Source organism: Triticum aestivum, chromosome 2A, assembly GCF_018294505.1.
Source record: "Triticum aestivum cultivar Chinese Spring chromosome 2A, IWGSC CS RefSeq v2.1, whole genome shotgun sequence".
NCBI lineage: Eukaryota > Viridiplantae > Streptophyta > Magnoliopsida > Poales > Poaceae > Triticum > Triticum aestivum.
In genome coordinates, this window is record NC_057797.1 from 112916637 (window position 1) to 112941307 (window position 24671).

Consider the following 24671-nt stretch of genomic DNA (forward strand, 5'->3'; position numbering starts at 1 on the left):
GAAATGAATACTACTGCTACTGCTACTGCACTCCAACTCCCGCTGTTATTTAGCATCATGCCATGCCATCATTCACGTTGATTTTGCTTGTAAACTTCTGTTGTGTTGTTTCTGAATTTTTTATCTACTGTACTAGCCTGCTCTGCTGTTGTTGAGTGGTCTGAGGAAAGCATGGGATGGCAGAAAAAAAGGAAGAGGGCATGGAAAGAAGGCGAGGGCAGCGCAGGTGAGCTGGAGGAAAGGGGTCAAAGTCTGAAGCAGCCTCGCCTCGCCTAGGGGCATGTGGGGCGTTTGCTTTCCTACCAGTACCCGGTGTCTGCACACATCATTTGCCTAGATTCCTTTTTATTTCTTTCTCTCTTCCTCTTTTGCTATCTTGATTTGGGAGACCATTATTATTTTTCCGCCTTCTTGATTGTTTACAACTTGGCTGATGTTTTCTATGCTACAACATGATTCTGTTTTCTTTTCTTTTCTTGAATATACAGGTGCCACATGAAAAGGTAAACTGAGGATGACGATTTCTTCTTCTACTTTATTTATGCGTCCTATTTTGTTGAATTGAGGTTTCGGATTGTAATGAGTGTGACATGTGATTTGGTGCCATCCATTTATAACCAAATTTGTTTCCAAGCGCTTTCCACATTCCTAGCATTTGTGTTGACATCATGTGATGCACCTTGTCTTCCAACTACAGGTCACCCTGCATCCTATGTAATCTTTTCATGGCCCAACCCATTGCCATCCAGCAGTAAAAACTGGATGTAAAACACATGAAACAAGCACATGAAGAAAACTAGCAGCTACCACAAAAACAGGTCCATCTTATAACCTTTTTAGGTTAGAAAACCTCATTATACAAGTTGCTATACCACTAGCTGCAAAAGTGCCAAGCACTAGACTAATACTCCCTCAATTCCTAAATATAATTTTTTATAGAGATTTCATTATGGACCACATACAGAGCAAAATAAGTAAATCTACACTCCAAAACGCATCTATACCCTCCGTCCCAAAATTCTTGTCTTGTATTTGTTTAGATACGGATGTACCTAATACTAAAACATGACTTGATACATCCGTATTTAGACAAATGTAAGACAAGAATTTTAGGAAGGAGAAAGTACATCCGTATGTCGTTCATAGTGAAATCTCTACAAAGATTTATATTTAGGAACGGAGGGAGTACAAGATAAGCACCGCATAATCCACATCCATAAGAGTAGGAATGATTCTATACTATAGTTTGCACAGTGACAGAGAAGTAAACAGCGGGTCACAGCTAAGGTAAACACCAGCAACAGAGCAACCACTTGTAACTTTCCAGTCTGTACCGGACGCCTCTCTCCCCTCTCGCCGTTATTATTACCATCCATCCCCTCCCGTTTCCAAAAATTTGGCCTTTCTCAGAGCACATCTCCTCCACCCCCACCCCCACCCCCCAGACCTCCACACCCACGCGCAGGCGCTCCAGCCCCCCCGCCCTCCAATGGCCGCCGCTGCCGCCCCCCGCCGCTGCTCCCAGCCCTAACCCTAGCCGCAGCCTGTCTCCACAGCCCGCATCCATGGCCGCGCTCCACGTTTTCCTGCTTCTGCTGGTGCTTGGCGGCGGCGGCGCCAGGGGCGACGACGTGTCCGCGCTGCTCGAGTTTAAGAAGGGCATCTCGGACCGGCGGCGCGACCCGGTGCTGGGATCCTGGTCGCGGCCGGACGCGCCCGAGGCCGGCGCCGGCGGGGGCGCGTGCCCGGCCCGCTGGCGCGGCGTGGTGTGCGACGGCGGCGCCGTCGTCGCCGTCGCGCTCGACGGGCTCGGCCTCGCCGGGGAGCTCAAGGTGGGCACGCTCGCCGGCATGCGCGGCCTGCAGAACCTCTCCCTCGCCGGCAACGCCTTCTCCGGCCGCCTGCCCCCCGCCATCGGCTACCTCTCCTCGCTGCGCCACCTCGACCTCTCCGGCAACCGCTTCTACGGGCCCATCCCGGGCCGCCTCGCCGACCTCTCCGGCCTCGTCCACCTCAACCTCTCCTACAACAACTTCACCTCCGGCTTCCCCACCGATGGGATCCGGGAGCTGCAGAACCTGCGCCGCATCGACCTCCGCCGCAACTCCTTCTGGGGCAATGTCAGCGATCTGCTCGCCGAGCTCCGCAACGCCGAGCACATTGATCTCAGCGACAACCAGTTCACCGGGGCCGTCGATTTGGAGCTCGCCAGCCTGACCAGCATCGGGAACACGGCCAGGTACATGAACCTCAGCCACAACAGGCTGGCCGGCGGCTTCTTCAGGAGCGAGACGGTGGGGGCGTTCAAGAACCTGGAGGTCCTTGATTTGAGCAACACCGGGATTGCTGGGATGGTTCCGAGGCTCGATTCGTGGTTCTCGCTCTCCGTCTTCAGGGTGGCTGGTAATGGCCTCTTTGGGATGATGCCTGAGACGCTCCTGCATAATTCGATGCGGCTTCTCGAGGTCGATCTCAGCCGGAATGGCTTCTCAGGTATCTCACCCTTTCCCTAGTCAATGAATGAACACATATATTGTTGAATTTTCACGATCTACTAGTAGTGTGAATCTTAACCCAAGCTGGAATAGTGGTGATGTTGGCTCCCTGCTCCTTGAGCTTTGGATGCCTTGCCAATGTTGATGGCCAGTGAGCTCCCACAATGTTGTTGTACTTGGATCACAAGCACCTAGTTAGGTGCTTAGCATTGGTGGCATCCACAACGCAAATGTTTCTAATGCTGGCAAATTCCTCGTGCGCAGATTCTTTGCTGCATCTTGAATCTGGACATGTCTGTTTGCTTGGAGGATTCCATTAGCACACCAAACATTTGGCTCTCGTGTGAATTTCGCATGTCGTTTTCTGCCAAAGAATTTGTCGCGACTCGGAAAATCATGGCATTTGCATTTCCATGCTGATGATCAGCAACCGTCTGCTCGCATGCATGACTAGCCTATAGCTTATTTTAGCCTCTTCTTTTGGTCTTTTTCGCGCAGGGGTCTACAAGATGTCATCCTAGCAATAAATTTTATAGAAGTGTGTAACTGTTTGACTCTTGCATGCTCAAGAGGAATTTGTCATGTTGACACTTTGTTTCTTCCGTGCTAGACTTGTTCCTGCATCTATTCTAACTAAGTAGCTAATATGACTTTATGCAATGCGACTATTTTCAGTGCTATCACAACAGATCATATGCTATTGAAAATATATAAGGACATCTTTCGTGACTAGTGAGCTTGAGTAGTTTGGAGCTTTGAATAATTGCCATATGTCTACAGCTGTAATTGACTTGTGTGCCTTGTAATTTTGCAGGATCAATGCCAGTTGTGAACTCTACGACTTTGAAAATGTTGAATCTCTCTTCAAATGTGCTATCAGGTTCATTACCAGCCACTGTTGGCAAGTGTGTCTCAGTTGATCTGAGTGGGAACCTGCTTTCTGGGGAATTAGCTATTTTGCGTTCTTGGGATGGCATAGTGGAGGTGATTGACTTGAGTTCAAACAAGCTGGAGGGGAGCTACCCGAATGATGCCCCTCAGTTTCAGAACTTAGTTACCCTGAAGTTGCGGAACAATTCGTTGAAGGGATCTGTCCCTTCAGTGTTGGGAACCTATCAAAAGCTATCTTTCCTTGATCTCAGTTTGAATGCACTTGGTGGCCCTGTTTTGCCTGTTTTTATTCTGTCGCCTACTCTTACAGTGTTGAACCTTTCTGGAAACAACTTCTCTGGGACTATTCCATTTCAGAGCCCTCATTCAACAGAGTCCATAATGCTATCTTCTCAACCTTCTCTCAAGATTGTTGATTTGTCCAGCAATTCTTTATCTGGTCAGTTGCCACCAGAAATTTCTAACCTGCAAAGACTTGAGTCCCTTACTCTTGCGATGAACGAGTTGTCTGGCGAGATACCAGATGAGATAAACAAGCTTCAAGGATTGGAGTATCTTGATCTATCTCACAATCACTTCAGTGGCAGAATTCCTGATATGCCTCAGGCTGATTTGAAGATGTTCAATGTATCTTACAATGATCTACGAGGAACTATTCCTAAAAGTCTTGAGAAGTTTCCCATAACTTGCTTTAGACCCGGAAATGACTTTCTAATTTTCCCAGATGGTCTGCCTGCTCCAAATAATGGCGATGGTGGACTTGCACAGAGTCGAGCGTCTCAGTCTCATGGACATAAGGCTGGTGTTAAAGTTGCAGTCATAGTTGGCTGCATTGGAGGTGTCTTGCTCGTGATCTTCATAGTATTGGCAATCTATGTGGTGAGGTCTCAAGAGCTTTGTGGAAGAAACGGATTTAGAGGCCAGATTACTCTCAGAGATCTAAAGCTGGGGAAATTAAGCCGTCCAAATTTATTCAAGAGTCCAAAAGATAATGTCATTCCAACCAAGACAAGTTTCTCAAATGACCATCTCTTAACATCTGCAGCTCGATCAATGTCTGCTCAGAAAGAGCTATTGGCTGAGGCTGCTGTTGAATATGGATATGCTGATCCAAAGGAAGTCGTCGAATCTACAAGCTCTGGTGTGACTGAGACCTCAGCTGCAGCATCTGTTCGGGAGTCTTCTCCTCGGTCTGCGTTGCCATCATCACCACATTTTCTTGATTCTAGATTCCATGAGGAACCTGTGACTTTTGAAGTGTATTCACCAGACCGGTTGGTTGGAGAGTTGATTTTCCTAGACAACACCTTAGTTTTCACAGCTGAAGACCTGTCCCGTGCTCCAGCAGAGGTTCTTGGAAGGAGCAGTCATGGTACAACGTACAAGGCAGCACTACAAAGCGGGCATGTCCTGACAGTGAAATGGTTGCGTGTTGGTCTTGTAAAGCATAAAAAGGAGTTCACTAAGGAGATAAAAAGGATTGGCACCATCAAGCATCCGAATATAATTTCATGGAGAGCGTTCTATTGGGGGCCGAAGGAGCAAGAAAGATTAATTATTTCTGACTATGTCAATGGCGATAGCTTGGCACTATACCTTTATGGTAACTATCTCATGCTCATTTCCTTTTGAATCCGCAACCTTTGGAATTATTCCTTGTTTTAGGCCGGTATACTTTGCTTGCTTGCAATGAAATATTCACTCATCATCTCTGAAATTGTTCCTGCTACTATTTGTTCATATTATCATTGGATCTGCGGCATGTAATTCCCAATTCATTCATTTCTGCATACCAAACATATTCTTCTGTAATTAGTTACTGAAAATATGACCTTGCCCCTGTGCAGAGTCGACTCCTAGAAGATACTCGCGCCTGTCAGTCTGTCAACGGCTCAAGATTGCAATTGATCTGGCCCGTTGCCTCCAGTTCCTACACCATGAGAAGGGCCTGCCTCATGGCAACCTGAAGCCCACTAATATATTCCTGACCGGTCCTGACCTCTCTCCGAAGCTGGTTGATTACTGCCTCCATTGGTTCACGACTCCAAGCGGTATTGCCGAGCAAATACTGAACTTAGGAGCATTGGGGTACCGAGCCCCAGAGCTGGCAAACACGGCCAAGCCCATGCCGTCATTCAAGGGCGATGTGTATGCGTTTGGCGTGGTCGTCCTGGAGATGTTGACGCGGAAAAGCGCGGGGGACATCATCTCGGGGCAATCCGGTGCGGTGGACCTGACGGACTGGGTTCAGATGTGCAACAGGGAAGGGCGGGGGACTGACTGCTTCGACCGGGACATCGCCGGGTTGGAAGAGTCGCCGAGGGTGATGGACGAGCTGCTCGCCATCTCCCTCCGGTGCATTCTTCCTGTAAATGAGAGGCCTAACATGAAGACTGTCTGCGACGATTTGTGCGCCATAACAGCGTGAGCTTCCCCGCGTTTTTTCTTTCTTTCATCAGTTCACCAGTGTACATGTAACCGATTTTTCTCGTCGTCGTCGTGGTGCATCCCAAATCTTTTTTCTGTGGGTTTTCCAGAGCCCTGTAGCCAGGGTTTGTTTGATTGGTGACTCTTAGTGTAAAAAGAGGATTTGATCCCGCCCGTCCATTGATTGATTGATACCATTGCCATCTTGTCTTCTCCTTCCTTCCCCAGTTGGGGCACCCCAGCATGTTGCCTGTTGGTATCCTCCCGTCAATTTTTTTTGTTTTTGTGCAGAATCGGATCCTGTGATGATCTGTGAAGTGCAGAGTGCTGTCCATGTTACCCAGCACAGTTGCTGCTGCAGCTGCATGTGTTGATCTTCTCTTTCTTGTGTGAAGTTACTCTGGTCTGGCTGGCCTTTGGGTTTAAACAAGGCACATGGTGGTGGTCTGGGGCGGCTACAGCTTGTGCTTGATGCCTAGTGCCCTCTGTAGCAACCAAACTGGCGCATGATTTATTGCGTTGGCACCGGCCCGTCGCCTCTGCGGCGCTTCAATGTTCGCTGTGGAGAGACAGGCAGCGCCATGTTCTCTTCTCCCAGGCCGGTGTGCTGTCTGATCAAACCGTCGACAGCAGCCGTGCGGCGGCGAGCTAGCCCGGTAGACGGCGGTGGTGCCGCCGCCGTAGGTGCTCGGAACCGCCACTGGAGTTGTCGTTGTCGTCGGACGGTGAAACCGGCGGCGGACGGACAGGTGGGGGTTGTGAGGTTTGGCTCCGAATCGAGCATTTGGAGGAAGATTTTAGTCCTTGGATTGGATCGTTGGAGGAGGAGGTGATGAGGGTCATGGGGCCGGGCATGAATGATTTTGCTTCGGAAAATTCAGAAGGCCTGCTGTGGTCCTCTGTCCGCACACCACATGGGAATGGGATGGAATGCGCAGATGCTACTGCTGGTGATTGGCTGATCGCCCGCTTATTAGCTGCTGAAATTCGAATCCGTTGCGTGCGAAGGTTCGGCTGGGTCGATTTGATTGATGGCTCTGTCGATGCAGGGGCCAAGATCAGATCATCGTCTGCCACGCGCGTGCTACGTCACCGTGAAATGTTCCCTGTTGCGAGACGGAGTGAATGCCTGCAGCAGCAGCGGGCCGTCCGCCCACCCGAGTAAGTGACGGGGGCGACCGAGCTGAATCGGTTGAACGCCAGAGGTACTCTCTCCGTTCATTTTTATAAGTCATTTCAGACTACTTAAAATGGGCTGTTTTGTATATTGTCTGAAATGTCTTTAAGGTCTTATAAAAGTGAACAGAGGAAGTAATAAAGATCGTCTGATGAGCGCACAGTTTTCTCTTTTGCTTGCACGTTTTCCTTGTACTGGTTCCCAAGCTGCATTGTCGTTGACATGGAATGGAATGAAACAGCGTAAAAGTTTCAGACTTTATCGATACAGCGGATACCACATAGAATCAACACCTGCTGCGAGCACGTAATACTGCTTGGATGCTTCGCTGACCGATCAAATGATTCTCAAGTGCAACCAAACATTCAGAGAAGTAGTACTCGCTCCGATCCATATTAATTAATAGTCGCTACTTTCGTGCTACCCCGGAATCTCGAAGACGGACAAACCAAAGTTTGATGGCATTTTGGCTTACACCACATGGCAGATATGAGATATGGAAGGATAGGAATGGTCGTTTCTTCAACCTTCAGTATTGGCGTGTACCGTGCTCAGAATCAAAGAAGCTATTCGCGAGGGACAACTTTGCTAGGGTTTTAAACGTTTCCCCTTTGCTAGGGTAGTCCATGATGATGGCGGCTGATTGCGCTCACTAGTGTATGTAATTAGAGTTTGGCTTAAACATTGTTACTTTTCTCTCTTATACTAACATAATCGACGTCACTCCCTCTAGGCAATATGGTGGGTTCGACGCAGAGCAAATTCACCAAGATTAATTTAAAAGCCCACTATCCACTCATGATGTTTTTAAAACAAGCTACTTCCTCTGATCCATATTACTTATCGTTGAAATAGATGTATCTAGATGTATTTCAATGATAAGATATATCCGCTTGAGCGACAAGTAATATGAATTGGAGGGAGTATCCATTTATGCTTTCATTCTCAAATTTATTGCCGAGCTAAAGGTGATGCACAAAAGCAAGCCTCTATGCGCCGCAGAGGGACGACACCCATGAACCAACACATGGGCCCGTCCTGCAGGAGCGACCGTAAAATTCAGTTAGACATAGGTGTTTGAAGATAATGGGTAAATGGAGTTGCAACCGCAATTTGCTGATATACCGAAGAGCGCTATTTGGTTTATGAAGGCGGGATGAACGATGAATACTAGAAGAAGGAACAACATGCGGTGAAGGGCTTTCGTTAGCACTGGATTTATATATAAACAGAGTTTTGATCTCTTCGGATGTCTGTAACTGATCAATAGCCTCAAGTTCCTGATAATTTGCTGGGCATTACTGCCTAAAAAGAAGTGCATAATATGCTCTTAGCACTACCCTCAAGGACACTGTTGTCAAAGAAGTGCATAATTTGGTGAGGATTACTGCCTAAAAAGAAGTTGTTTTTCTTAGGGGTATAACCAAGTTTTATTGCTCAAAATCCACATGATTTGGGATACAAAAGGGATCATGGGTTGGACCAACCAAACATGTCGCCCCTAATCGATTGAATGCGAGAACTTGGCTAACCTATCGGCATGGCTATTAGTAGCTCTACCTTCAAAGGGAAAAAAAATACAATTAAACATTTGAGACCTCCTATGAGTCTCCCTAATATTGTTCCCATATTGACTTCCTTTATATCCTTGACAATCTATTTAGAGTCTGAGGCTACAACAAAATTTTGAACCATAAAATCCTTTGCTAGAGATAGTGCCTCTAGACATGCCATGACTTCCAAAGTTGCCGCGTCATTTATGCCATGAACTACCAGTGATGAGCTGCCGATGTAGTTTCCTCCTTCATATAGGCATACAACCACCGCTGAACCCCTCACCCAATTTCTTGCCGTGGCTGCGTCCACATGTATTTTCATAAAAGCCTGGTGGAGGTGCCTTCGGTCTTGCCACTGCTCTGCCCGGGGTTACAGTGGTTCTCGAGCTCCTCGCCTGGTCCATATTCAGTTCATCAATGAACCTACATACGAACACATGTGTGACCGGCAGGCTCTGGAAAATCTTATCATGAATTGCCTTTCTCCGTGCCCACGAGATGGCCCATAGTGTAACAACCAATCTCACAAAAAAGCATGCAATAATGTGTCCATCCATCCACTCTCCTCTCCTCATCTTGGTATTTATCATCATTATATAAGCATATCTCACAGTAAAAATCTCTCTTTTTTCAACTCCAAGCCCAACTGTCAACGATGTCTGTTGTGCAAAGCGATATCCTGATGATGGCAGGGATATCAATTGGCAAGCATAATTCCTCTAGCCTCACACGATCCCATGTAGCAGATGTATGGTCAACTAAAACAAAGTTGCTTTTTTCTAGCAGATCTAAAAAGAAGTTGCTGTTGAGTGTATTTTGATAAGGCAGTCTGCAACGTCCACCCAGGGCCCAAAACTCTCTAGCAGCTTGGGGCCAGCCCAAATAATAATTTGTACTTTAGTTTTGCGTAAGGGAAGGAGACGACCCAAGATAAAGCATGTTACAATTCCGCGGCATAAATTTCACAACGACCTTCTCTCCATCATTTGTTCAAAATGCTACCCTTGTGCCGAATCAATAAATTTGGGTGAAATGCTACCCTCGAAGACTGTCGCGATCCCCTATACTTGTGGGTTATCAAGCTTTCACGATCTGTCAGTGCTTCACCGTCCAGAACTAATTAGAGGGAGGTGATTAGAACCACACTGGGCTTCTTATTATGAGGAAAAGAGGATTGGTCTAGTTCTAATTAGTCAACTAGGACCAACTAGAACTAGAACTAGAAGAATTAGAGGAGGCTCCAAAACTTGTATAAAATAATAGAGCAAAACCCCCTAATATATATACGTTGGAGGAGGAGAGGGCAACCCCCAAGGGGGAAAGTCCTCCATGGGGTGCCGGCCATGGGAGAGGGAGTTGGACTCCCTCCCCTTGTCCAATTCGCGCCCCTCACACACAAGGAAAGGGGGGCACACTTCCTTAAGGGCCTATGTGTTGGGAAATGTAGCATGCAATTTCAAAAAAATTCCTACGCTCACGCAAGATCTATCTAGGAGATGCATAGCAACGAGAGGGGGAGAGCATCTTCATACCCTTGAAGATCGCAAAGCAGAAGCATTTATCAACGCGGTTGACGTAGTCGTACACCTTCAAAATCCGTCCCGATCAAGTCCCGAACGTACGGCACCTCCGCGTTCAGCACACGTTCAGCTCGATGAAGTCCTCACCTTCTTGATCTAGCAAGACGGACGAATTAGTAGATGAGTTCCTCCAGCACGACGGCGTGGTGATGGTGTTGGTGAAGAACAATCTCCGCAGGGCTTCGCCAAGCACAACAGAAACTATGACGGATGATAAACTAGAGGGGACGGGGTTTCCGGCACACGGCTTGGTGATTCTTGATGTGTTCCAGGTGCTAGCCCTGCCCCTCTATTTATATGTTGAGCCCTAGGGTCGAAACTTGGAGTAAAAGCCCCCTCAAAGTGGGTTTTCCCCGCAATGAAGAGTCCTTCTCAGACTTCCAGGACCAGACACCACAATCCTTGGCATCTGGCCCAGACGCCATGTGCCTCGATGTTTGGCCCAGGGCCAGATGCCAGGGTCTCCGGCGTTTGGCCCCCTGGCCTCCGCAAAACTCCTTTTGCACCGACCTAAAGCCCCGTGGGCTTTACCCCTTGGCGGAACCATATCATCCTATATATCAATATTTACCTCCGGACCATTCCGGATCTCCTCGTCATGTCTGTGATCTCATCCGGGACTCCGAACAACATTCAGTCACCAACATACATAACTCATATAGTACTATATCATCAACGAACGTTAAGCATGCTGACCCTACGGGTTCGAGAAATATGTAGATATGGCCGAGAGACCTCTCTGGTCAATAACCAATAGCGGAAACTGGATGCCCATATTGGCTCCTACATATTCTGAAGGAAATATGCCCTAGAGGTAATAATAAAGTTATTATATATTTCCTTATATCATGATAAATGTTTATTATTCATGATAGAATTGTATTAACCGGAAACTTAGTACATGTGTGAATACATAGACAAACAAAGTGTCACTAGTATGCCTCTACTTGACTAGCTCGTTGAATCAAAGATGGTTAAGTTTCCTAGCCATAGACATGAGTTGTCATTTGATTAACGGGATCGCATCATTAGAGAATGATGTGATTGATTTGACTCATTCCGTTAGCTTAGCATTTGATCGCTTAGTATATTGCTACTGCTTTCTTCATGACTTATACATGTTGCTCTGACTATGGGATTATGCAACTCCCGAATATCGGAGGAACAACTTGTGTGCTATCAAACGTCACAACGTAACTGGGTGATTATAAAGATGCTCTACAGGTGTCTCCGATGGTGTTTGTTGAGTTGGCATAGATCAAGATTAGGATTTTTCACTCCGTGTATTGGAGGGGTATCTCTGGGCCCTCTCGATAATGCACATCACTATAAGCCTTGCAAGCATTGTGACTAATGAGTTAGTTGCGGGATGATGCATTACGGAACAAGTAAAAAGACTTGCCGGTAACGAGATTGAACTAGGTATGAGGATACCGACGATCGAATCTCGGGCAAGTAACATACCGATGACAAAGGGAACAATGTATGTTGTTATGCGGGTTGACCGATAAAGATCTTCGTAGAATATGTAGGAACCAATATGAGCATCCAGGTTCTGCTATTGGTTATTGACCGGAGATGAGTCTTGATACGTCCATTTTGCATCATGCTTTTATATCGATATTTATTGCATTATGGGCTGTTATTTCACATTATGTCACAATACTTATGGCTATTCTCTCTTATTTTACAAGGTTTACATAAGGAGGGAGAATGCCGGCAGCTGGAATTCTGGGCTGGAAAAGGATAAAATGTTAGAGACCTATTCTGCACAACTCCAAAAGTCCTGAAACTCCACGGAATATCTTATAACAAATAAGAAAAAATCCGCGCCGAAGATGAAGACTAGGGGCCCACACCCTGTCAGGGCGCGCCCCTACCTCGTGGGCCCCCTAGTGGCTCTCCGATGCCCATTTTCTGCTATATGAAGTCTTCCGTCGAGAAAAAAACAGGAAGCAACCTTTCGGGATGAGACTCCACCGCCATGAGGCGGAACCTTGGCGGAACCAATCTAGGGCTCCGGCAGAGCTGTTCTGCCGGGGACACTTCTCTCCGGGAGGGGGAAATCATCGCCATCGTCATCACCAACGCTCCTCTCATCGGGAGAGGGCAATCTCCATCAACATCTTCACCAGCACCCTCTCATCTCAAAACCCTAGTTGATCTCTTGTATCCAATTTTTGTCTCCAAGTCCAGGATTGGTGCTAGTAGGTTGCTAGTAGTGTTGATTACTCCTTGTAGTTGATGCTAGTTGGTTTAATTGGTGGAAGATCATATGTTCAGATCCTTTATGCATATTATTACCCCTCTGATTATGAACATGAATATGCTTTGTGAGTAGTTACGTTTGTTCCTGAGGACAAGGGAGAAGTCTTGCTATTAGTAGTCATGTGAATTTGGTATTCGTTCGATATTTTGATGAGATGTATGTTGTCTAGCCTCTAGTGGTGTTATGTGAACGTCGACTACATAACACTTCACCATTATTTGGGCCTAGAGGAAGGCATTGGGAAGTAATAAGTAGATGATGGGTTGCTAGAGTGACAGAAGCTTAAACCCTAGTTTATGCGTTGCTTCGTAAGGGGCTGATTTGGATCCATATGTTTCATGCTATGGTTAGGTTTACCTTAATACTTTTGTTGTAGTTGCGGATGCTTGCAATAGAGGTTAATCATAAGTGGGATGCTTGTTCAAGTAAGAACAACACCCAAGCACCGGTCCACCCACATATCAAATTATCAAAGTACCGAACGTGAATCATATGAACGTGATGAAAACTAGCTTGACGATATTCCCATGTATCCTCGGGAGCGCTTTTCTCATTATAAGAGTTTGTCCAGGCTTGTCCTTTGCTACAAAAAGGATTGGGCCACCTTTCTGCACTTTATTTACTTTTGTTACTTGTTGCTCGTTACAATTTATCTTATCACAAAACTATCTGTTACCACTCATTTCAGTACCTGCAGAGAATACCTTGCTGAAAACCGCTTATCATTTCCTTCCGCTCCTCGTTGGGTTCGACACTCTTACTTATCGAAAGGACTACGATATATCCCCTATACTTGTGGGTCATCAAGACTCTTTTCTGGCGCCGTTGCCGGGGAGTGAAGCGCCTTTGGTAGGTAGAATTTGGTAAGGAAAAATTTATATAGTGTGCTGAAATTTACTGTCACTTGTTAGTATGGAAAGTAATCCTCTAAGGGGCTTGTTCGGGGTATCTTCACCCCAACCAGTAGAGCAAAGAGTTGCTCCTCAACCTACTGAACCTATTGAAAATGAAATTCCTTTTGAATTTCCTTCGGGTATGATAGAAAAACTGCTAGCTAATCCTTTTACAGGAGATGGAACAAAGCATCCTGATGAGCACTTAATATATGTGGATGAAGTTTGTGGATTATTTAAGATTGCAGGTATACCCCATGATGTTGCTAAGAAGAAGGTCTTCCCTTTATCTTTGAAGGGAGACACATTGACATGTTATAGGCTATGTGATGATACGAGATCATGGAACTATAGAAGATTGAAATTGGAATTTCATCAAAAGTATTACCCTATGCATCTTGTTTATCGTGATCGCAATTATATATATATAATTTTTGGCCTCGCGAAGGATAAAACATCGCTCAAGCTTGGGGGAGGCTTAAATCAATGTTATATTCATGCCCCAATCATGAGCTCCCAAGAGGAACAATTATTCAAAACTTTTATGCTCAGCTTTCTAAAAATAATCGCACCATGCTCGATACTTCTTGTGCTGGCTCTTTTATGATGAAGACTATTGAATTTAAATGGGATTTATTGGACAGAATTAAATGCAACTCTGAAGATTGGGATCTCGACGAAGGTAAGGAGTTAGGTGTGACACCTAAGTTTGATTGTGTTAAATCTTTTATGGATACCGATATTTTCCGTAAGTTTAGCAGTAAATATGGACTTGACTCTGAGATAGTAGCTTCTTTCTGTGAATCTTTTGCTACTTATGTTGATCTCCCCAAGGAGAAGTGGTTTAAATATCATCCTCCCATAGAAGTAAAAGTAGCTGCACCTATTAAAGTTAAAGAAAAGACTGTCACTTATAATGATCCTATTGTTCCTACTTCTTATGTTGAGAAACCACCTTTCCATGTTAGAATAAAGGATCATGCTAAAGCTTCAACTGTGGTTCGTAAAAGCAATATTAGAACTTATACACCTCCTGAGCAAGTTAAAGTAGAACCTAATATTGCTACTGTTAAAGATCTCTTGTCTGATAATATTGATGGGCATGTTATTGAGTTCTGCGGTGAAACTGCTAGAATTGCTAAACCTTGTGCTAAAGATAAACATAGACCTGTGGTAGGTGTGCCTGTTATTTCTGTTAAAATAGGAGATCATTGTTATCATGGCTTATGTGATATGGGTGCTAGTGCGTAACGCCCCGAGACCGATGTGCCAGGTGTCTTTCAGTTATTCGCTGTTGTTGCCTTGTCATTTGCTTGCGTGTCATGCATATCTTATCATGTCATCATGTGCATCGCATTGCATACATGTTCGTCTCATGCATCCGAGCTTTTTCCCCGTTGTCCGTTTTGCTATCCGGCGCTCCTATGTCCTCCGGCGCCCCTTTTTCCTCGTTTCGTGAGTGGCCGAAAAATGATCTCGGAATGGGATGAAACTTGGCGTGCGGTCTTATTATAGTGTAGACAGAGGGCCTGTCAAGTTTCGTCGCATTCGGAGCTCGTTTGATAGCCCAATCGTTAAATATATAGCGTCACCGTTGCCGGTATTTTCGTCGGACGTTTTCGGTCTTCGGAAACCCATGTCGGGCTGCAGTTCGTTTCTCTCCTCTCAGTCCAACCCTCCTACATAGCCCAAGTCCAGCCCACTGAACCCCCCTCCGACCGGAACCGTTCGATTACGATCGGAGGGCTCAGAAACCCCCTAACCCTAGCCCCTTCTATATATATACACCTTTCATAGTCCATTTTTGGACTAACCTAGCCTAAACCTACCCCCTACCTCTAGCCAACCGCACTCCCCACCTCATCCTCGAATTCCGTGCACAACCAGCCTCCCACCGCTACTTGGCGCCGCTACCGCACTCCGGACCAATCCGGACGCGCCACGTCGTCTCTGGCCGTCTCCAGCCACCCCTGCGCCGCCATGTGGCATCGTCACCTCACCCTAGCACTCCCCACCGCCGCCGGCCCCGCGAGCCCTGCCGCGGCCAGCCCGAGCCGATCTGGGGCCTGAGACAGCCCCCGCGTCGCCTCCCGCTCCCTCGTCCCCGAGCTCCAGGGGAAGGAGCTCCCGCTCCAGGCCCGGTCGGCGTCCTCGCCGGAGCAGCAGTGAGCTCCACCAGCTCGACCCCGTCCCTCTCCTATCCCTTTTCTCTCTCTTCTCTATTTCTCTCCCTGACCTCTCTGCGCTTCCCCGTGGTCAGCGCCGCCACCAGGGCTCCCTCGCCGACGCCCACGACGAACCACCGTCGGATCCGGCCGGAATGGACCCGGCACGACCAGATCTGGCCATCTCCATGTCCCCGCGACCTCCCCGCTGTTGCTACGCCCTTGCCGGCGTGCGCCGTCGCCGCCGTCTCTGCCTTTCTGTTCGTGCGGGCACGAGGAGGACGAGCGCCTCTCGTGTGTGCCCCGCGTGGGCCGATGCGCCCCAAGGCCCAGCTCCCGGCCCAGTCGCCCCACCTGCCTCCCCGTCAGCTTGGGCCGAGCCCATTGGGTGAGCCCCCCCTCTATTCCTCGCACTGGGCGGTCTTTAGTATTTTGCGCTCATCTCTATTTTGTCTAAGTCCTCAGGGCTTCATAAAATGTGTACATCTTCTTCATGTCATAACTCACCATCCGTGGCTCCGTTTTGGGCGTGTAGCATATCAAATTGTTTGTCTCGACGAGTACTTCATTTCATTCCATTGCACCATGTTCATTTGAGTTCATCTTGATGCCCTAAATGCTGTTGGAAGAGTGCTAGTTTCTGTTAGTTTCAATTTCATATCAGTAATTGGACATTTGTCATTTTTGCCATGATTGTTGTGTGCCTCCTATGAACTTGAGCCCTACATGTGTTTGGAAGTATGCCATGCCATCTTTACAGGGGTGTATGCCATGTATTTTTGTGATCTTGGTGGTGACTAGCACAAGCATGCAAAGTAGCCCTCGTAATGTTGCTGATTTCAGGGACTTAGAAATATTCTGTCTTTGCCCTGTCATTATTTTTATGCCATGTATTCATGTTGCTACAGAGTGATCCATGCCTCTTTTGAGCATGATCAGTAAGGATGTTTTGTAGATAATGTTATGCTTTATCCATCCATGTCTTTGTTTGCAATTATGGAGCACCCTAGCTTGACTCAATCGAGCTCTACTTTTGCTATAAAATGTTCCTGGCAGAATTTTTACATGGTAAGCATTTTTGTCGAGCTTGTTGTAATTGATCCATGCATGCTATGTTGATGTTCTTGCCATGTTTAGCTTCTATGCCATGTCTACTTGCTGGGTGTATGCTTAGTTTGTCACGCAATGCCTTGTGGTGAGTGCATCGAGCTCGTAAACATGCCTACTTAATATCTGTTTTGCCATGTTCCAGTTTTCTGCTAAGTCTGAATCTGTTAACGAAAGTTGCTATGTTCCCATGGTTGCCATTGTGTTTTCTGATCCCTTTTGGCTTATGGTCAGTAAGGGACTTTTGTTATATGCTTTGAGTAGCTTCATGCCATGCCTTGATTTGCCATGATATGTTCCTGTAGCATGTTGTTATCTTGCTCTAAACATTGCTTCCTGATGTTAAAAATTCTTGACATGTTATTTTCACTAAGTCTGTAACCTGTTATCTTTTGCACTTTTGCCATGCTTGTTTGAACCTTCTATTGAGTGATTTAGCCGTAGCTCAGTGTTCATCTTTTGTCAACCATCTTGAGTGGATCCGATGCCATGTGTTTTGTTGTTATGTTAGAGTGCAGTAGCTTGTTGTTCTTGATGCATTTAGATGGCTTCGTGCTGTTAATCGCAGATCGGTGCCATATTTGTTTTGCTTGTCATTTGCAAACCGTGCATCCGTTTCCAGTGATCTTTATATCGATTTCGACCGAAATCAACTCCTCTTTTCAGCGGCACTCTTGGTTTTCCAAGTTGATGCCTGGTTCAATCTTTCCCTTCCGAAGCATGCATATGCATTGCATATTACGTCCCGCATATCATGCCATGTTTTGCATCATGTTGCTTGTGCATTGCATCGTGGTTGATTGTGGTTTCCTTTGCTTGTGTTCTTGCTTGGGTAGAGCCGGGTGACGAGTTCGTGTTCGAGGAACCCATTGAGTACGTTTTCAAGGATCAAGCTTTTGTCTTCTCGGAGAACTTTACAGGCAAGATGACCATACCCTCGAAATCACTTCTATCTTTGCTTGCTAGTTGCTCGCTCTATTGCTATGCCTATGCCGCGATACCTACCACTTGCTATATCATGCCTCCCATATTGCCATGTTCAGCCTCTAACCCACCTTGTCCTAGCAAACCATTGTTTGGCTATGTTACCGCTTTGCTCAGCCCCTCTTATAGCATTGTTAGTTGCAGGTGAATATTGGAGTTTGTTCCATGTCGGAACATGGATATTTGTTGGGATATCACAATATCTCTTATTTAATTAATGCATCTATATACTTGGTAAAGGGTGGAAGGCTCGGCCTTATGCCTGGTGTTTTGTTCCACTCTTGCCGCCCTAGTTTCCGTCATACCAGTGTTATGTTCCTTGATTTTGCGTTCCTTACGCGGTTGGGTGATAATGGGAACCCCTTGACAGTTCACCTAGAATAAAACTCCTCCAGCAAGGCCCAACCTTGGTTTTACATTTTCCTAACAACCTAAACTTTTCCCTTGGGAGTAATTAACCCGAGGGTCATCTTATTTTAACCCCCCCGGGCCAGTGCTTGTCTAAGTGTTGGTCCGAACTGAGTAGACTGCGGGGCCACCTCGGGGAAACTTGAGGGTTGGTTTTACTCGTAGGATGTCTCATCCGGTGTTGCCCTAAGAATGAGATATGTGCAGCTCCTATCGGGATTTTTGGCGCATCGGGCGGCTTTGCTGGTCTTGTTTTACCTTGTCGAAATTTCTTGTAACCGGGATTCCGAGTCTGATCGGGTCTTCCCGCTAGAAGGAATATCCTTCGTTGACCGTGAGAGCTTGTGATGGGCTAAGTTGGGACACCCCTGCAGGGATTTGAACTTTTGAAAGCCGTGCCCGCGGTTATGTGCAGATGGGAATTTGTTAATGTCCGGTTGTAGAGAACTTGACACTCGACCTAATTAAAATACATCAACCGCGTGTGTAGCCGTGATGGTCTCTTTTCGGCGGTGTCCGGGAAGTGAACACGGTGTTGGAGTTATGCTTGAACGTAAGTAGTTGTTGGATCACTTCTTGATCTTTGTAGTTTCTCGACCGTGCTTTGCCTTCTCTCCTCGCTCTCATTTGCGTATGTTAGCCACCATATATGCTAGTGCTTGCTGCAGCTCCACCTCATACCTTTTCCCTACCCATAAGCTTAAATAGTCTTGATCACGAGGGTGTGAGATTGCTGAGTCCCCGTGACTCACAGACTTCCAAAACCAGTTTCAGGTGCCGATGATAACTGTGCAGGTGACGCAACCGAGCTCAAGGAGTAGCTTGATGAAGATCGTGTTCGTAGTCTTGTTTCGTTTCCAGTTGATCAGTAGTGGAGCCCAGTTGGGGTCGATCGGGGATCTTTTGCATTAGGGGTAGTCTTCTTTCATTTTGGTTCCGTAGTCGGACCTTGATTGTATCTGGATGTTGTAATGCTTTATTCCTATATTGTGTGAAGTGGCGATTGTAAGACAACTGGGTTGTGTAAAGATTACCCCTCTTGTGACATGCCTACAATGCGGTTATGCCTCTAAGTCGTGCTCCGACACATGGGAGATATAGCCGCATCGTGGGTGTTACATAGTGCTAGTGTTATACCTTATGACTTGTATAAAGAAATCAAGCATGAAATTGCACCTGCTGAGTTAGAAGATATTGATGTCACAATTAAACTTGCCAATAGAGATACTATTTCAGCAATGGGAATTGTTAGAGATGTTGAAGTCTTCTGTGGGAAAACTAAATATCCTGCTGATTTTCTTGTTCTCAGTTCCCCACAAGATAGCTTTTGTCCCATTATATTTGGTAGACCCTTCTTGAACACTGTTAATGCTAAGATAGACTGCAAAAATAATGTTGTTACTATTGGCTTGGATGATATGATTCATGAGTTTAATTTCTCTAAATTTAGTAAACAACACCGTGAAGAAGAATTGCCTAGTAAGGATGAAATTATTGGTCTTGCTTCTATTGCCGTACCTCCTAGTGATCCTTTAGAACAATATTTGCTAGACCATGAGAATGATATGTTTATGAATGAAAGAAGGGAAATAGATGAAGTATTCTTTAAACAGGAACCTATTCTGAAACACTATTTGCCTGTTGAAATCCTAGGGGATCCCCTCCACCTAAGGGTGATCCCGTGTTTGAGCTTAAACCGTTGCCTGATAATCTTAAATATGCTTATATTGATGAAAAGAAGATTTATCCTGTTATTATTAGTGCTAACCTTTTAGGGCATGAAGAAGAAAGATTATTGAAAACTCTGAAGAAGCACCGTGCTGCTATTGGATATACTCTTGATGATCTTAAGGGCATTAGTCCCACTCTATGTCAACATAAATAAATTTGGAGGCAGACGCCAAACTAGTTTGTGATCCTCAAAGATGTCTGAATCCTAAAATGAAAGAAGTGGTAAGAAAAGAAATACTAAAGCTTCTGGAGGCAGGTATAATTTATCCCGTAGCTGATAGTTAGTGGGTAAGTCCTATCCATTGTGTCCCTAAGAAGGGAGGTATTACTGTTGTTCCTAATGATAAAGATGAATTAATTCCACAAAGAATTATTACAGGTTATAGGATGGTAATTGATTTTAGCAAATTAAATAAGGCTACTAAGAAAGATCATTACCCCTTACCTTTTATTGATCAAATGCTAGAAAGATTATGCAAACATACACACTACTGCTTTCTAGATGGTTATTCTGGTTTCTCTCAAATACCTGTGTCGGCTAAAGATCAATCGAAGACTACTTTTACATGCCCTTTTGGTACTTTTGCTTATAGACGTATGCCTTTTGGTTTATGTAATGCACCTGCTACCTTTCAAAGATGCATGATGACTATATTCTCTGACTTTTGTGAAAAGATTTGTGAGGTTTTCATGGATGATTTTTCCGTCTATGGATCTTCTTTTGATGATTGCTTGAGCAATCTTGATCGGGTTTTGCAGAGATGTGAAGAAACTAATCTTGTCTTGAATTGGGAAAAGTGCCACTTTATGGTTAATGAAGGTATTGTTTTGGGGCATAAAGTTTCTGAAAGAGGTATTGAAGTTGATAAAGCCAAGGTTGATGCTATTGAAAAGATGCCATGTCCCAAGGACATCAAAGGTATAAGAAGTTTCCTTGGTCACACCAGATTTTATAGGAGGTTCATTAAGGACTTCTCAAAAATCTCTCGGCCTCTGACTAATTTATTACAAAAAGATATACCATTTGTCTTTGATGATGATTGTGTAGAAGCATTTGAAATACTTAAGAAAACATTAGTCTCTGCACCTATTGTTCAGCCACCTGATTGGAATTTACCCTTTGAAATTATGTGTGATGCTAGCGATTATGCTGTAGGTGCTATTCTAGGGCAAAGAGTCGATAAGAACTTAAATGTTATCCATTATGCTAGTAAGACTCTAGACAATGCTCAAAGAAATTATGCTACAACTGAAAAAGAACTCTTAGCAGTTGTATTTGCTTGTGATAAGTTCAGACCTTATATTGTTGATTCTAAAGTAACTATTCACACTGATCATGCTGCTATTAAATATCTTATGGAAAAGAAAGATGCTAAACCTAGACTTATTAGATGGGTTCTCCTGCTACAAGAATTTGATTTTCATATTGTTGATAGAAAGGGAGCTGAGAACCCCGTTCCAGACAACTTATCTAGGTTAGAGAATGTTCTTGATGACCCACTACCTATTGATGATAGCTTTCCTAATGAACAATTAAATGTCATAAGTACTTCTCGTAGTACTCCTTGGTATGATGATTATGCTAATTACATTGTTGCTAAATTCATACCACCTAGCTTCACATACCAGCAAAAGAAAAAGTTCTTCTATGATTTGAGACATTACTTTTGGGATGACCCACATATTTATAAAGAAGGAGTAGATGGTGTTATTAGACGTTGTGTACCTGAGCATGAACAGGAACAAATCCTACGCAAGTGCCACTCCGAAGCTTATGGAGGACACCACATGGGAGATAGAACTGCACATAAGGTATTGCAATCCGGTTTTTATTGGCCTACTCTTTTCAAGGATGCCCGTAAGTTCATCTTGTCTTGTGATGAATGCCAAAGAATTGGTAATATTAGTAGACGTCAAGAAATGCCTATGAATTATTCACTTGTTATTGAACCATTTGATGTTTGGGGCTTTGATTATATGGGACCTTTTCCTGCCTCCAATGGATATACACACATTCTAGTTGCTGTTGATTACGTTACTAAGTGGGCAGAAGCTATTCCAACTAGTAGTGCTGATCATGACACTTCTATTAAGATGCTTAAAGAAGTTATTTTTCCGAGGTTTGGAGTCCCTAGATATTTAATGACTGATGGTGGTTCACACTTTATTCATGGTGCTTTCCGTAAAATGCTTGCTAAGTATGATGTTAATCATAGAATTGCATCTCCTTATCACCCACAGTCTAGTGGTCAAGTAGAATTGAGCAACAGAGAGCTCAAATTAATTTTGCAAAAGACTGTCAATAGGTCTAGAAAGAATTGGTCTAAGAAACTTGATGATGCATTATGGGCCTATAGAATCGCGCATAAAAATCCAATGGGTATGTCTCCGTATAAAATGGTTTATGGAAAAGCATGTCACTTACCTCTCGAACTAGAACATAAGGCATATTGGGCTATTAAAGAGATCAACTATGATTTCAAACTTGCCGGCGAAAAGAGGTTATTTGATATTAGCTCACTTGATGAATGGAGAACCCAAGCTTATGAAAATGCCAAGTTGCTTAAAGAAAAAGTCAAAAGATGGCATGACAAAAGGATACAAAAGCGTGAGTTTAATGTAGGTGATTATGTATTGTTATACAACTCTCGTTTAAGATTTTTTGCAGGAAAACTTCTCTCTAAATGGGAAGGCCCCTACGTTATCGAGGAGGTCTATCGTTCCGGTGCCATAAAAATCAACAACTTCGAAGGCACAAATCCGAAGGTGGTAAACGGTCAAAGAATCAAACATTATATCTCAGGTAATCCCATAAATGTTGAAACCAATATTATTGAAATCGTAACCCCAGAAGAATACATAAGAAACACTTTCCAGAATGTTTCAGACTCCGAAAAGTAATAGGTATGTGGTACGGTAAGTAAACCGACTCCAAAACAATTTTTAAGGCAATATTTCTTCGTTTTGGAATATTTAGAAAAATAGAAAAATAAGTAGCAGCCTTGGAAGGACACGAGGGCCCCACGAGGGTGGAGGGCGCGCCCTACCCCCCTGAGCGCGCCCCCTACCTCGTGAGCACCTCGTGTGCCTTCCGGACTCCGTTTTCTTGCATGATACATATTTTGGTCGGTAAAAATTCATGTTATATTCTCCCAAAGGTTTTGACTCCCGTATCACGCAAATATCCTTTGTTCTTGTTTTGGGATGTTCTCTGTCAGGGTTGTCAAGGCCAGGCATCATGTCGTCCCCCTCCTCCAACAATGGTGACAAAGATGCTTGGCTAATGAAGATAGAGCTGAAGAGGGAAGAACCCATGGAAATCAACAAGGATGAAGGGATCAAGAAGGCCACGGAGAACCAAGCTCCGGCAACAGAAGACATCCTTCAACTTGATCACAACCTTCTTACCCCAACTGAGATTGAAGCTTTCCAGATGATTGAGTTAACTCGTATTCAAAACAAGTATCTCACAAGTGAAAATATTTTGTTGAAGGGAGCATATCTTTGCACTCAAGGGCATTATTCGCAAGCTAGAGGACCTCTTACGCTCGGTGTGCGACTATCCATCACCTCCATCGTCATCACCAACAAAGAAGGAGACATAATCACATGGGTATGGGCACTCCCCTTGGCAACTGCCAAGCTTGGAGGAGGTGCCCCGGTATCGTATCACAATCACAACTCCTATCTTTACTGTTTTCCTTAGTTCGATCCTATTAGCAGTATTTTGATCTAGTAGAATAAAGTTTATGGCATGATCTAGTTTTGAGTTTTTCCTTATGATCTCTCTATGTAATCGAGTCCATGAGCTATATAATAAAATTAGTGTTGAGTCAATGACTTGATTTTCTTGCTATGATCTTGGGTAAATAAAATAAAAGAGAAAAAGAATAAAAAGAAACAAAAGTTCATATTGATCTTATTAAGAGTAATGACTTCACATAGGAAGAGTATGATGATTTAAAACTTGTTGGGAGTTGGCAGACATAGCTTTGGTCATCGTTGCAATTAATAGGAAGTAATAAGGAAAGGGAGGTTTTCACATATAAATATATTATCATTGACATCTTTTATGATTGGGAGCACTCATTAAAATATGACATGCTAAAGAGTTGATGTTGGACAAGGAAGACAACGTGATGAGTTATGTTTTCTTATATCTAAGATAAAGTATGTTGTCATGGATCCTCCAACATGTTGAGCTTGCCTTTCCCCCTCATGCTAGCCAAATTCTCAGCACTAAGTAGGGATACTACTTGTGCTTCCAAATACCCTTAAACCAGTTTTGCCATGAGAGTCCACCATATCTACCTATGGATTGAGTAAGATCCTTCAAGTAAGTTGTCATCGATGCAAAGCAATAAAAATTGCTCTAAATATGTATGATTGATTGGTGTGGGAGAAATAAGCTTTATACAATCTTGTGATGTGAAAGTAATAAAAGCGACAGACTGCATAATAAAGGTTCATATCACAAGTGGCAATATAAAGTGACGTTCTTTCGCATTGAGATTTTATGCATCCAACCATAAAAGCGCATGGCAACCTCTGCTTCCCTCTGCGAAGGGCCTATCTTTTATTATTATCTTCTACCTTATGCAAGTGTCATGGTGATCTTCACCTTTACTTTTTCATTTTATCCTTTGGCAAGCCCAGCATGTTGGAAAGAACCTGATATATATATATAATTGGATGTCTGGGAGCATGAGTTATTATTGTTGACATTACCCTCAAGGTAAAAGGTTGTGGGGCGAAACTATAAGCCCCTATCTTTCTCTGTGTCCGATTAAAACTCCGTAACCACAAGTATTGCGTGAGTGTTAGCAATTATGAAGGACTAGATGATAGTTGAGTATGTGGACTTGCTTTTAAGCTCTGACATAAACTCTTTCTGATGTTATGATAAATTGCAATTGCTTCTATGATTGAGGTTATAGTTTGTTGGTTCTCAATAAGGTTTCTGATTCATACTTTTGCATTGTGAATAG

General features: G+C 44.5%; 1 protein-coding gene across 1 annotated transcript; it reads left to right on the plus strand.

Moving 5' to 3' along the window:
* Window positions 1-1433: 1433 nt before the first annotated feature.
* LOC123187876 (probable inactive receptor kinase At5g10020) lies at window positions 1434-6018 on the plus strand. Its single transcript, XM_044599843.1, has 3 exons — window positions 1434-2493; window positions 3310-4989; window positions 5234-6018. Exons 1-3 carry the CDS (start codon window positions 1566-1568, stop codon window positions 5812-5814), a joined length of 3189 nt encoding a protein of 1062 aa, XP_044455778.1. The 5' UTR covers window positions 1434-1565; the 3' UTR covers window positions 5815-6018.
* The last annotated feature ends 18653 nt before the right edge of the window (window positions 6019-24671 follow it).

What these genes read in the sequence shown, in the direction of transcription:
- LOC123187876 (XM_044599843.1), top strand. Translation starts at nt 1,566, where the DNA reads ATGGCCGCGCTCCACGTTTTCCTGCTTCTGCTGGTGCTTGGCGGCGGC. An exon ending in CAGCCGGAATGGCTTCTCAG is followed by an intron (nt 2,494 to 3,309) that starts GTATCTCACCCT and finishes GTAATTTTGCAG; the next exon opens with GATCAATGCCAGTTGTGAAC. An exon ending in CTTGGCACTATACCTTTATG is followed by an intron (nt 4,990 to 5,233) that starts GTAACTATCTCA and finishes GCCCCTGTGCAG; the next exon opens with AGTCGACTCCTAGAAGATAC.